Source organism: Panthera uncia (assembly GCF_023721935.1).
Source record: "Panthera uncia isolate 11264 chromosome D3 unlocalized genomic scaffold, Puncia_PCG_1.0 HiC_scaffold_8, whole genome shotgun sequence".
NCBI classification, from domain to species: domain Eukaryota; kingdom Metazoa; phylum Chordata; class Mammalia; order Carnivora; family Felidae; genus Panthera; species Panthera uncia.
Window position 1 is genome coordinate 35,965,393 of NW_026057586.1, and position 14,889 is coordinate 35,980,281.

Here is a 14,889-nt window from a genome sequence, read left to right on the forward strand (position 1 = left end):
CCGGAATGCAACACTGAAGGGAATTCTCTATCCAAAGAACACAGACATTGCAGGACAGAGAGGTTGGGCATAGGAGCCGGATTGGAACCCATCAACGCGAGAACCATAGGGAAAGAGGGAAAACTCCAGTGCTACTGTCAAGAGAATATAAAAGGGTGCCCAGTCAGATGCTGGTACTTCCCTCGTGCAGATCACAAAACCAGGAGAGAGAGGAGGGAGAGTAGGCCCTGAGGAGTGAGCCAGGGCAGACATGGACTCCTAACAGCTACTGCTCTCTGCCCCTCCAAAAGCCCAGCACCAGCTCCTCATCTGGTCCCCCAAATTTCACTAGACGCCAGGCCCTGCACACGAGGTACCAGGTACCTTCTACACACTGGTGCCTCCCAGGAACCACATACACATCACCCTGTGTAGCCCTCACACCAGCAGGATGATTAGTGTCCCTGTGTGAAAAATAAGGACACATGTCCAGAGAGGTTAAGCAACTTGTCCAGGGCTACACAGTAGGCTGGAAGCTCATGGCTGCTCCTCCAGACCCATTTTCTATTCTGCTCTGTGCCCCAGGAGGCTGGCTCCCTCTCAGTGTGACAGAGGTCAGCTTCTGGGAGGTAGCAGCACAGGAGGGAGGAAAGAGAGGCTAGACTATGCCTCCACCCTCTTCACGTGGGGCCTCCGGTTGGCAGAGATTGTCAGGCCACTATTTCTGTCCCATGGGTCCTTCCCAAGGCTACAGCTCTCACCAGTCCCGGGCACTAACCAAGTTCCCCCAGGCCTGGAGGTGGGAGTAGTGTTGACAGTCTCCCAGTGCTGCTAGTCCCTGGGCACTTCCCCACCTGACAGACCTGTGATGCTCTCCACACCTCTGTGAACTGTCCCTACACTGGCTGCCCCCAGGCACCTTCTGAGCATGTCCATCTCCTTCCGACCTCACCGATAAGCAGACCTGGGATTTGAACCCCGATGGGCCTTGAACCTCTGTTAATCACGATGTTACACTGTGAGGTTGGTGGCTTATGCTGCAAGGGAGAAGTTCATCATCATTCCTCAAAGGACAAACACACACACACACACACACACACACACACACACACACACACACAAACACTCAACATACGGTGTGCACAAACATTCCAGGTCGGCTTTCATCGATGTCCCTGACAGCTGAATCCAGAATGTCCAATTGGAATCTCCTGCCATGCAATTTTTCTTTGAAGAGATAAACTGCTGGTAGAAAGATCTGAACTTAATAAGTCTTTGGGTGGCTTCAATTGATTTCAATCTGTCATGGTGTCTCGACGACTCTGCCAGGACTTGGCTCTCTGGCAGGTCTTACGAAACCAAGGGCTGGGCCAGCCAATTCTATAATAGTTGTTCCAAATCATGTACATTCCAGGGACCTCCCCAGTTCAGAGCTAATAACTAACACCATCAACTTTAAACTTGTGGTTTAGTCACATAAATGTGAAAAAGGTCCCACGAGAAAAAGCTCACAACTTTGAAAATTCTTTAGACTTTGCCTTTGGTGTTGGGCCAGTTCTTGCTAAGCTGTTCGCTCAGATTCACTCTAGAGCAGGGTTCCTTGACTTTAATACCATGGATATTTGGGGTTGAATAATTCTTGGTTGTGGGGGGAGGGGGGAGGCTATCCTGTGTGCTGTAGGATGTTTAACAGCGTTCCTGGCCCTCTACCCACTAGAGGCCAATGGCACCTCCTCCTCAGTTGTGACAACTAAAAATATCTCCAGACACTGCCAAATGTTTCCTGGGGGAGTGGGGGAGGTAGCAGGGATTGTCCTGTGTTGAGAATCATTACCCTAAAGGAATAGTTTCATTAGGATGGGCTCAAACTCAGCCTACGCAAACTTTACAAAAACAAACAAAAAGCCCACTTTGTCATTTGCAAAATACTGATTCATCAGTCTAGTGAATTTGCATGCCTTCAAAATTTAGCAGCAACTTGTTCTCAAAATTCAGCCTAAGCTACCTCTTAAAATGAAAACCGTACATGGCCAAAATTACCTTCGGAAGACATTTTGGAAGATGCCACTTTATAGATACCATACCAACTCTCATGGTTCCAACAATCAAGGATTTCCTTTAGCTTCAATGGAATGCCATAAAAAGTACTGGGCTTGTAGTGGTGGGTTATGTCATCAACAAATACAAACCCTTATACTCTAAAATCACATTTGATCCAGCAAGTTGTTCATACTACAAAAGGCAATGAAGGTCAGGAAGGACTCTAGAAAAAAGCAGAGCTGTGGCCCTCATGTCATGCTCACAATGGAAACCTCCATCTGAGGTGGATGCTGGGAAAGATTACAAGCACTATTCAAATTGTAATTTTCACTACCCACCTTTACCCCTCAGAATATGCTTCTGATTGAGTCCACTTGGTTAAACATGTATAGAATATAAATTCCACTGTATTATCATATAGGACAAAAAAGAAGCCTCTAGTTTCAGGTCCAATTATTTTAATATTGGTTAATGAATAGATTCTATTTCACACTATAAACAGAAATTTTTTAAAAAAAGGCAATTTAAGATTATTGTATCCTATATCATTTCTCTATCTGTATTGTATCATTGCCTTATCATTATCTTGAACTCAAACTATATAACCTCAAATATCAACCCCTGGATACGAAGACTTTCTTTGAGCTTAAATTCTTACAAAATCAGACAGATCTTGTCTTGATTCAACCAGTGTCAAACATGATTAATGCCATTATCCATTTGTCTTTCCATGCCCGGTAGGGCTAGTAGAGCTCCTGAGTTAACTACATGCTCATTTTCTTACAAGAGCACATAGGAAGACAAGTCTTTCCTCAAGGATGAAGACATGGTCTAATTCCAAACTGGCAATGCATTTCAAGAGCACCTCTAGTGCTTGTCAAGTCCCAGACAAGAACATCAATGACATCAAAACAAAACAGTGATTTTGGAAAGTATACACTAGCACTAAAATGGATAGTCCCGGGTAAGAACAGCTAGCAAATAAATGGGGTGAACTTGAGGTTTTTTCTTAATTCACTTTTTCAGGCTTAGCAGGATCTAGTTACTTTTAATTACATGTTAGATGGTCCTAATGTAATTAAATGTTCTAATGTAATTAGTAGTAACACTCATTCATTCCAGCAATATTTATTGATATGCCAGGCACTATGCTAGGCATCAGGAAGTCAGATGTGAAAAAATATCTTCCCTGAATATTTTTCAAGATAAAGTGGTCTAGCCAAGAGACATTATGATATCAAAACAACTAATATCTAAAGAAAATATTAGATCTTCCTGCCAGTAGAGTCTGACCAAGCCTAAGCAGAACCAGGTGGCCTACAACCGGGATACACCAGAAATCTTACTTTTATATTCACACACCAAACAGTTGACTCTTCTTCATTTATACCTAGTCAATAATCCACTTAGTCAATATCTCAGTTGATCTGAACTTGTTAGCAAATTAATTCACAAAAAAAATGGAGAAAGATCCACTTAAGGGGTATTTTAATAGGTGGTTGAATAAATATCTTAACTATCAATTTATCAAGAATCATCCTCTAACTTTTCTTCCTCTTTTAGTGTTAGATTCTCAGAAGGAAATGGCCCACATAATGTCAACTTTCTGTAAAAGTTCCCTTTCTACATTAAACCACCATCTATTCTTTGGTCTTTATAGAGTGGCCTATATTGTCAAATATGTGTCCTCCATCATGATCCATGTAATAAATGTCTGGGTATAGGGGAAATAGCTGTCTCTATAATGTGTCTGCCTTCTTTTTTTCATGCTGTTTGTTCATTCTAGCTCATAAAACATTTACTGAATGTCTATTCTGCTCCAAGCATTGGGAGATAACAAAGGTGAGTGCAGGCATGGACTCTCCTCTGGGAAACACAAAGTGGAGGAGGACGGGGTACCATTTATTGACTATTCAGTGAGATAAGCCCCTGTATCCTTGGTATGCACAAGATGTAAGGGAAATACAAAAGAGGAATCAAAGATGACTTTAGAGAAGGTCCTTCAACTAGATGGGTAAGATGGGTAAGATGGATAAGAGTCCAGTGGGCACCCAGTGGAAAAGGGCTCTCAAGCACAGAGCACATGTGAGAAAACAGAGCACCTTTCAGGTACTGACAGTGGTTTGATGCTGATGGGACATAACATGTAGGGGTGGTTGTGGAGGTAAAAGACTGGTTGTAGGGAGTGGATAACCAAAGTCTTGAGTGCTGTATAAGGTCTTACCTTTTTGCTATAGATAATGGACAGCCACTAGAGCTGTTTAAAACAAGGTATAGATAGGATTTTTTTTGGGGGGGGGGGGTGGGATTGGGTTGCTAATAAGAAGCTGGAAGATGTGAGGTCTATTAGAAGTTACTGAAATGGTCCAGATGAGAGATGGTTAAGACATGAACTAAAGCAGTGGCAATGGGGAGGGCTGAGTGGAGAGAAAGGAAGCCATAAACACTAGGTGATTGACTGCATACAGGTGTGAGCATTGAGGGAGGAGTCAAAAATTACAGGCATGCTTCCAGCTTAAATGACTAGGCCAAGAGATATGGTCTAAAATAGATGAGGACTGGAAGGTATGAGCAGGTTTAGGGGGTAGGGATTTTACAGGTGAGAGACAGGTGACCCTCCCATCTGAATGTCCCAAACTGGAACCTATTGAGTGTGACATATCTGAGGAGTAGATGCTGATGTCTAAGGAGGTTAGATACATGTGTCCTGAGCTCAAGAAGGCCAAGGCTGGAGATACAGATCTGGCGATTTTTATCACATGGTAGGTAGTTAAACATCACAGGTGAGGATGTGAGAAAACAGGCACAGATTAGGCATAAAAACAGAAGGTTGCTAGGAAAGGACCCTTGGAAAAACCCAATACTTAGGGGTCAGGAAGAAGAAGAGTCAGTAAGAAGACTGAAACAAACTGATGAGAAAGACTGAGATAAAAGATGAGAAAATACTGATGAGAAATGCAGAAAATATGAAAGCCAAATAATACCCTGAGTCTGGAGATTATCTAGAGGATACATAAGGACCAAGAGCTGCTCGATCTGAAAAGTCAACAAAAATCTACTGGAACTTCCAAATGTATCTGGTGGAGGCAGCTTTCTCAGAAGATGTTCCAGCCTCAGAGGGCTCTAAATATTCATGTCCTGTTCAGAGGCAGATAAGATGCCTTGCAGGGTCACTGACCCCAAGAGTTCTCTTGAAAAAGCATACTTAGGCAGTACAGCAGCTTTTTATCTTGATGAGGTCCCAATAGTTCATTTTTGCTTTTAATTCCCTTGCCTTTGGAGATGTGTCAGATAAAGGGTTAGTATCTAAAATCTATAAAGAACTCAACAAACTCCACACCCGAAAAACAAATAAACCAGTGAAGAAATGGGCAGAAGACATGAATAGACACTTTTCCAAAGAAGACATCCAGATGGCCAACAGGCACATGAAAAGATGCTCAACGTCACTCATCATCAGGGAAATACAAATCAAAACTACAATGAGATATCACCTCACGCTGGTCAGAGTGGCTAAAATGAACAAATCAGGAGACTATAGATGCTGGCGAGGATGTGGAGAAACGGGAACCCTCTTGCACTGCTGGTGGGACTGCAAACTGGTGCAGCTGCTCTGGAAAACAGTGCAGAGGTTCCTCAAAAAATTAAAAATAGATGTATCCTATGACCCAGCAATAGCACTGCTAGGAATCTACCCAAAGGATACAGGAGTGCTGATGCATAGGAGCACATGTACCCCAATGTTTATAGCAGCACTTTCAACAATAGCCAAATTTTGGAAAGAGCCTAAATGTCCATCAACTGACGAATGGATAAAGAAGGTGTGGCTTATATATACAATGGAATACTACTTGGCAATGAGAAAGAATGAAATCTGGCCATTTGCAGTAACGTGGATAGAGCTGGAGGGTATTATGCTAAGTGAAATAAGCCAGGCAGAGAAAGACAGATACCATATGTTTTCACTCATATGTGGATCCTGAGAAACTTAACAGAAGCCCATAGGCAAGGGGAAGGGGAAAAAAAAAGAGAGGGAGGGAGGCAAACTATAAGAGACTCTTAGGACTGAGAACTAAGGGTAGATGGGGGGTGTGGGAGAGGGGAAAGTGGGTGATGGGCAGGGAGGAAGGCACTTGTCAGGATGAGCACTGGGTATTGTATGGAAATCAATTTGACAATAAATTATATTTAAAAAAATAATAAAGGGAAACCTTCTGGAAAAAAAAAAGAAAAAGCATACTTACAGGGACTGGAAAGCTAATTTGTGATTATTCTGCCACACTGTAAGCAGTGTACCATTTTGCATAAACGCCTTATGAGGGTGGGGGAAAGGTAGGGGTGGGTAGAGTTGGGGGCAGGGGTGCTGGAAGGAAAAGTGGAGATGGCAGGGTGGTGATCAAGGTCTTGACCACAGATAAGAATGCTAGAAGGAACCAGGTAGTTATTCTTCTTTGTTATTTCCCAGTTCATAGTCAATGACTCTGGAAATTCAAAGTACCACACTGAAGGATGCTCAATGTCCCTACTTGTGGAGGTCTCCTGAATGTCCCTGAGAGCATTTACCCAAGGCTCCCACTTCGGATGAAAGGCACTGATGTCTTTCCAGATTCCCTGTTAGCACCTCCAGAGGAAGACAAGCTCATTAACCCCCGGAGCCTGCTCCAGGCTGGGTCTTGCAATACCTGATGTTCTTTTTGTCAAGTAAGATCAAACAAGCTAATTTCTGTTCTAAAGTTGAAGACTTCGTTTCCATTAAACAGATTTTAAGATGCAAATTTGTAAATGTTGGTTACACACCATTATAATCCAATGCTTGGAAACAATTCTCCAGGGGTCTCTTGTGTTTCTGCAGTCTTATAAGCAGAGACAGTGACAGTCTTTATTCTGGGATATCCAAGGATGTGTGCATAGCAAATAGCTGTGGAAGACAGAGACCTTGTCTCCCCCTGGAGCAATAGACTGGTTGGTTTATAGCTTACTGTGATAAAAATAATGTCTCTCTCTGGGACAAAGGGAAGACAGACTTACTGCCCAACATAAAAGATTTGGGGTCCCCAAGCTCAAGGTTCCTCTCTGTGTATGCAGCTATCATACCAAGCTAACACTTGGGCCTATTCACATCACCTTGCAGGAACTGGGGCTTGGAGAAATGGCACAAATGCTGATACTCTAGCTACTACTATTGCTATGAGTAACGAAGTCTGTTGTCTCTGACCCTGGAGTTTCATGTCTTGTGCCCACATCCACAAAATTGTGGCAGGCTAACTTACTAACTTAAAAATCAAGTCAAGCCTTAGACCCTTTGGAGTTTTTGATACCTAATTGCCACCTATGAAAGTACCATGTTGATCACCTAATACTGCTTTTTAACAACTATTCCAATGCCATTGTGTGCCTTGTCTTTACTTAAGCACACTTAAGATTCATATTTGGTTTACTCCAAAAGGATTCAAAACTGTTTTAAAATATGGTGCATGAGGAGTGCCTGGGTGGCTCAGTCGGTTAAGCGTCTGACTCTTGGTTTCGGCTCAGGTTATGATCTCATAGTTTGAGTTCAAACCCTGTGTCAGGTTCTGAGCTAACAGTGCAGAGTCTGCTTGGGACTCTCTCTTTCTCTCCACCCCTCCCCCACTTCAAAAATAAATAAATAAAATAACATAAAATAAAGTAAAATAAAATAAAATATGGTGCATGAAAACACACTGCAGGCAACTGTCATTTTCTATAAGAGAAAAAAGGGAAAGTTTTGTCCTTTTCCATTTTTAGAGACTGAGAAAAAGCAAGGCAGGAAAATCCAATGATTTGCAAAGGCTCTTAAAGCCATTCCATGGCAGGTGTAGCAGGTGGTGCCTTGGCCTTGGGTAGAGTTCCTGAGAGATTTTGTCTCACTGACCAAATGGCATCAAGTAGTAGCAGTCAGGTGAAGTGTGGGGAGGTGGGGCCATCCTGAGTCACAGAACCACAGGAATCTAGTTTCCTGCCAATTCGTGAAATACTGGACTGGAGGTGTCCAAAAGCTTTATGCAAGGGAACCAGCATGCATAAGGCTGATGACTGATGATATTCCATTGCTACCGTGCCAGTTGGAAACAGGATACCAGATGTTTCTGATTTCTGCCACGAGGAGGAGAGTGTCTACACCTGAAGGAGACTCAAAACATGTCACACAAGGAAGGTGACAAAGGTGCTCAGTCAATGGCTAGGAACAATGACAACAGCTGTGATGATGAATGACGCCCATGTGAAAAATGATCATTCATTTAAACCAGCAGAACATTTCATGATATTACTATACAGCTACATTTTATTTCTAGGTGAGAGGGTAAGGAAGCTAGAGGAATAGTCCTAGTTACCGGCACTTTATATGCTTGGATCTGTGAGAGAAAATAATCCGTTCAGCAGGTCAATAATTTCTGTAATGCCTCTGAGTGAATACTGGTGAGTAGGCCATGGTCACATCGGTCATATTTTGTATCTCCAAGGCCCAATAGTAAGATATTTGGAAATAATCTAGGAATCCAGGTACAGGTAGAAAAAAATCACCAATGAACTTATTTTTCCCTGACATAAATATAGCGTGGTAAATATTTTAAATGCATCTCTAAAGTATTACTTCTGTGTGCAATATAGAGACAACTGAGCTAAAAATAAGAAAAATAATCTAGCCAGTATGTAGCCTTCCTGGCTGCATTAGTGGGTAAAAGCCACTTGTAAGTGTTTGACAGCAGCTGCTTTCTAATAGGAAAGGTAATTTCTCTCCATTTAGCCTTAGGATGGACCCAGGTGTGCCAGCCAGGGGGCAGGGAAGCCACACAGTTCTAGCCTCCGAGGAAGGCAGTTCCTAACAGGGATACACTGCAGGGACCGTCATCAACACCTGGTTTTGAGATGAATGGTTTCTCCATTCTGTTTCCATGAAATAGGCTCCCCGGATCTGACACCCACTGGGATAATAGGTTACTTTGCTAAAATGACTTCACTTGTGGGTACACAGATTATTGTTTTTACTCCTCAGAGAAACTTCCCCAAGAGTCAAATCAGAGAATTCAATCCCAATAAGAATACTGCACCTTTTCCTCTAATTAACAAAAATAATTTATTTCCTGACACATCGGTTTCTTAAAGTAACAGGAAATAAACTGGTGAGATATTCTGATGTATGCCATCAGGGCTCAGTGAAAATAAGGAAAGGCTAATTAAAGCAATGGATGGAGAGAGAGGCCCTTCATGTTTCCCTAAATTGGGGTAACATGTCTCCATTAATTGCAGCCCAGTGCAAAGGAGAACACATGCATGTGTTTGTCCCTCACTTGGGCCTGGTAGTTTCACACAGAGGAAAAATACTCCGACCATCACCAGTCTAGGCAGTATTGGGACAAACATCTGCTAGGAGCCACAAGAGGGCCAGATGGAAAAATAATTCAAGCACACATTGACTTGATGGTGGGGGTAGTGGCATAATTTATACAAAAGTTACAGCAGATTTAGCTGGGAAGGTTTTTGGCTGAAAGTTCTCACTCGATAGCACATAATGCTATTGGTCTTTTAACATTTACCCTTCTTTTGAAATATATTTTGTAAGGGCAAAGGTAAAGAAGTTTTTAATGTTTTCCTATCTTCTGCTATTAAAAATTATCCAGAATCCAAGTAAGGAGTTTCAATAAAAGAACTTATAAAGTGACCTTTAATCCTGAAATATATATAACTCAGTAACAAATAGCTGTTTTTCCTTTTCTTTGAAAATACAACTCTGAAAGGTAGGCTGCAATTTATGCAGATATTGGGGAAAGGGTAGAAGCAAACGGATCATGTGGCGTTAATGTGCACGCCACCACAAATACTGGGGTACCACGATGCCCTGATAAATGGCTAGGTTGACGGTTAAAAGTGGGTTCTACCCCCAATCTCCCCCATTTACTCAGTTGCTCGAGTGGGTGTTAAATAGTAGCATTTGGGAGGAAGGGGCAGAGCATGACAGAAAAGTGAAGATTATCATCGTATGATTCCACAAGCAGAGAGAATGAAAAAGCGAGTCAACCCCTGGCACATTTGGACCACATAGTGCCAGGTGTTTGGAGCAGGACAAACATCTGGATGTGTGATTATATTTTTTTATTCTTCCCCCAGATGTTGTGACGTTGTAAATGTTAGGGCTAAGCAAAAAATGCCTTTGAGCATTTAAAAATGGGGCCTGGTAAAAAAGAACAGATTATTAATGGGATGCTGGCAGAATGTTTCAAAGAAGAATAACAAGCTAGGCTGGAAAAAAAAAAAAAAAAAAAAAGGTCATTCCATCATTGTACTTCTGTCATAGGGCAAAGGTCTCCAAGTCAGAAGGAAGTCTCAACACCTTTCAGAGACAATCCTCTCATAGCATGTCTTCTTATACGTTTAAAATTTCTAATTGTATAATTCAGCTAGGTATTAGGACATAGACATCAGATTACTCTGCTGATTCCAACTGCTTTGGATAATTATTTAACCTATGATGAACATCTCTTGTAGATTCCACAAGAACCCCTGCTTTTTTTTTTTTTTAAACAACCCAAACATCACACAGTGCTATTTCATTAATTTGTAATCGTGTCTCAGTTCAAGCCCAGTATTCCTATTTCAGATGCTCGCGTGGTGATTTCAGCCAAACATTCTCTCAGTCTCTACTAATCCCTTCCCCATAGAGGAAAAAGACATGTACTCTTTATCTCTCTGAAAGCATACATAAATAACTTTATTTCCCCCCAATACATATTGCATATACCCCAAAAAAGTATTTTCTGTGTTCTTACTGGAGTTTCAAATATTCTGCCCATTTAATTGGATAGAACAGCCTCAAGTTTGATCATAGCTGGACAAAATACTTGAGGAACTGTCTTTTTGTCACAAACATCAAGGAGACTAAAAGCTTGGAGGACAAACGATATTTATAGATACTGACACTTCTCTCTCAGCCTGGGGACCTTCTGTATTTCACAGTTTAGACAACCATTCTGGAAACAAGAGTGGGTGAGACTCTTAGAATTAAAAGTTCCAAGATTAAGTGCTGAACTGTCGCTTTGCAGGGGAATGTTTTTCATATGGCCTCTGGAAATACCACAATTTAGATAGAGCAAGGATACCAGGCAGGGTCTGGAAAGCACAGAGCTGTCAAAGCACAGTCTGTTTTCCTGATTCTCAGAGTCTCAGTATTTTAAGACCGACATTACTCATCTATGACCGAGCCATCTGCCTGGGACAATCTTCCATGGCTCAGGGACCAGCAGGAACTGGACATGATGGAAAGCTGTGGCAAAGCCAGCCCGCTTCTGCAGAATGAGCCCTGAGGCTCGGAGAGCCAGTGGAGAATTGGACAGACAAGATTGTTCCGTTACATCCAGTTCTGCTGAGGTCATGCAGTCCTGCCTTGTTGAAATTAAGCTTTATGCCATATTTAGTCAGCCCTCCGAGAGTTAAAAGTTTAGCGTCTCTGTTGTCTTCAGTTGGCTAAGTCTTGGTCAGGCTGCAAGCCATAACACTCGGTTAAATTGAACAGTGCTAGCTGCAAGCTCGTCAACACGCACTGTAGACGCCAGTGCCCAAGACCCATCGCCTCTGTTAATGTGAAAGAAAACGGTCCCACCACTCTCAGGGCAATCGGGAAAACAGCTGATGCTCCCCGGCTGCAATGTACAATATTGTTTCTCTCCAAATAAAGCTAAGATGACAGACAATTTCCCCAGCGAGAGCCTTTCTGTCTGCACACAAGCATCTACAGCCACACCACGTGCCAGTAATCGTTACTATATTCCTTTTTTTCTTCTTCAACATTTCTATTTCCACCAGATCCACATTTTTTTTTCTGCTGGCTTTGATTAATTTTATTCTCCATCAGTTTAATTTAAAACAGACCGACAATTCCTAGGGTAAGAACATTTTAAAGTGGTCACTTTATTGGGCAGACCCAATAAATAAATAATGTCCAAATTACAGGGTACTAAGTTAATACCCTGTGATTTAGAAAGAAATGGCAAAGTAAGCCTTATTTTTAATATTCTCCCTTCTCAATGACCATGCATTGACAACCATTATACACAATTCTGCTTTAACAGAAGTGGCTCTCAAGGCATCTAATTTATCAGTGCAGTGAAGTCGCCCTGAGTTTACCCTTAGTTGCCCCTCAGTACTAGTTTGCATGTAGTAATGGTTCCTACTTCCCAGAAGCCTAACATTAATTTCCCTCTGCTCTCCCAGCACTCACCTTGGGGATGCTGAGGTGTTCCCAGAGAAGAGGATGATGCCGCGAGAGCCTCTTGTGAGTCTAGAGAAGGAGAGCTATGGCTCAGAGGGGTGGGGGAGGCAGGGGCCGCCGGGGAGGTCAGGTCCAAGGAGAGGTCACCTCTGCCCCGGCTCGCGCTCCGGCTTCTCACTTCTCTCTCGTGCGCCTCGGCTGCCAACTGCTCCAAGTATTTGTATCTGAAAGTTAAATTCCAAAGGGTTTCCGTAAAAAGAAAGAGGAGCCCGTGGCCGATGCTTGTTTATGGATGAAACACCTGCAGAGTGAGCTGGTTTCCTGATGCACAGAGCACAGCACAGGGCTGGCTGGAGGACCAGTCTGCCAAAAACAGCCAGCAAAGCCAAGATGCTAATGATTAAAATCCCCGCATCATTCATAACCAAACAAATTGGGAGAAATGGCAACATCACACAGTCTCCAGAGACTGGATCACTGCTGCAGAATCCTACTTTGCTCTTTTAGGAAATGTGTACAAATAAGCAAAACAGCAATAATGCCCATTACAAAGCCCCAACAGTGACAGCTGAAAACCACACGCACTCAGAGCTTGCAGCTGTGAAATGGGAGGGCGCCTCGGTGTGGGGGAGAGAAACAATGCCCCCAAAATACCGAAAGGGGTTGCTGGACGGAGGCCTCTCTGAATTTCTGAACCTGCTTCAATGCTAACAGCAACGCGACTGGAATTCGCTTTGTTCTCCCAGTGTCGACCATGGAAACTTTTTTATATTCTAAAATATTTCTGAGTAGGACTCAGACATCCAATAGCTTGGACCTGACGTCACATATAGTTTATTCATCAAAGTCAGTTTAAAAGAACAAAGATACATCTGTTTTGCATTTCAGGCAGGCAGAACCCACTAACTGTTTATTAAGACCAGCTACCAATCATATTCCTCATAGTGTGCTTTATAGATCAGACCAAAATAACTTTGAAATATGTGCCTCTTCCAGATGTCTGCTAATTTTACCCACCATTATTTGTTCAGAAGTGAATTTATGAATTCAGCTGTAGCAGGTTTCTGTCTCACCAACCACTAAACTTTGAGACAGGTTATTCAAGACCATCACTCAGATCCATTGGGATTCACTGCTTCTTCAGTCCCTCCCGGTGGGCAGGCCCCCCCAACCCTAGCCCACCAAAGCCCCCACCACACACGGCATTCCGGATTCACGCGCCCAAGGAAGGCAGAGCATATATATGAAACCCTTAAAAAGGATGCATTTAAAAAGCATGCATTTCTTCATGCATCCTTAATGTGGGCGTGGCTCCCCAACGTCTGCCACGGGGACCCCTGTTCCCTGCCAGGCCCGAGGCAATCTGCCCCGCAGGCCGGGCTTGCACGCGTGTCTCCCTCTGCGAAGCCTGCCTTGACCACCACAGCTGGAAGTGATCTTAGCCTTGCCTCTGAACTCATGTCGGATATGTAGTCCATTCAACTCAGATGGCATTTTACATTTACTGCCTGGCATATATAGTCATCTTTTCACATGTGTGTGTCTGTTCTCAACAAGCAGATAATAGGATTTCTGAGAACAGAAGATTACCATCCTTTGTTCTTTCCCTTGGCGCCTTGCACTTGCCGGGCCCAGGGGAAGCAGGCAAGGCATGCGGTGAGGAACCCGCAAGGCGGCACCTTGCTGCAGGGGTCTACCCGCAGCAGCGGGGGCCGAGGGTGGCCGACGCATCTATTTCAACTTCTTAGGGAGGGAGCTTACTTTCATGGTGAATCTCTGAGAAAAAATGCGTGAGGGGTCTGCATACACATATGTCTGGGCGAGGTTTGGAGAGCCTTACGGTTACGGGGCGAAGGAACTCTGGACTTCTCTTGTCAGCAATGTCACCTCTCAAAAGGTAGGAGAGGTGACAAAAGGAAGGTATTTCTGAACTTAATCTGGACCAGCAAGGAAAACCACCTGGCTATGGAATCTTGGAAGAAAGTGACCTTGAAGGCAAGAGTCAGAATCCCAACAGGAGGCATGTTCTAAACGAGATGGTGGCACAGTCGAGGCCAGGAATGCCGTGAGCCCAGGAGGAGCTTGTGAGGCATCCCCACGCTGAGTCCGAGCCTTCTGTGACAGGAGAAAGGGGCAGGCAAGGGAGGGTGTGCAATCAAGGGGACCTGTATAGGTCCAAGGCTTCAGGCCAAGAGGACAACCCATTTATGACCTTCATTTCAGGTGATCCAGCCCTGGCCCTGGCCTCTTGGTACCCTTCTCCGTGGGCAGCCAGACCGGCAGGTATGTGCGGGCAGAGAGTTCACTTCACTTTCTGGGGGACTCCAGGGGTTATTCCTTCAGAGTGTGGATACGACTCCAAGGCTTCCTGCACACCCTTCACCTCCTAGATGTCATCCTCAAGGATCTGGGGGACATGGGAAGAGTCAAGGATTTCATAGGAATTCTCCTGAGGATGTTTATCTGGTAGACAAAAATGGCAGGGGAGAGGGCCTGAGGACTTGTTTGATGGGTGTAAAGTTTCTTTTACAAGATGAAATGAATGCCAGAGACGGGCCACACAACAATGTGAACGTACCTAACACTACTGAATTGCACGCTTAAAATGGTAAACTTGATCTTCTGTGTATTTTGCCACAGTTATA

At 43.5% G+C, this 14,889-nt stretch overlaps 1 protein-coding gene across 6 annotated transcripts in view; it reads right to left on the bottom strand.

Moving 5' to 3' along the window:
* The window catches only part of FHOD3 (formin homology 2 domain containing 3), a 469,815-nt gene that overhangs the window by 74,365 nt on the left and 380,561 nt on the right, over positions 1-14,889 (bottom strand). For all 6 annotated transcript variants that reach the window (XM_049619507.1, XM_049619508.1, XM_049619506.1 and 3 more), the window contains one exon: positions 12,254-12,468. In XM_049619507.1, coding sequence (XP_049475464.1) covers positions 12,254-12,468 — 215 coding nt within the window. The remainder of the gene's footprint in view (positions 1-12,253; positions 12,469-14,889) is intronic.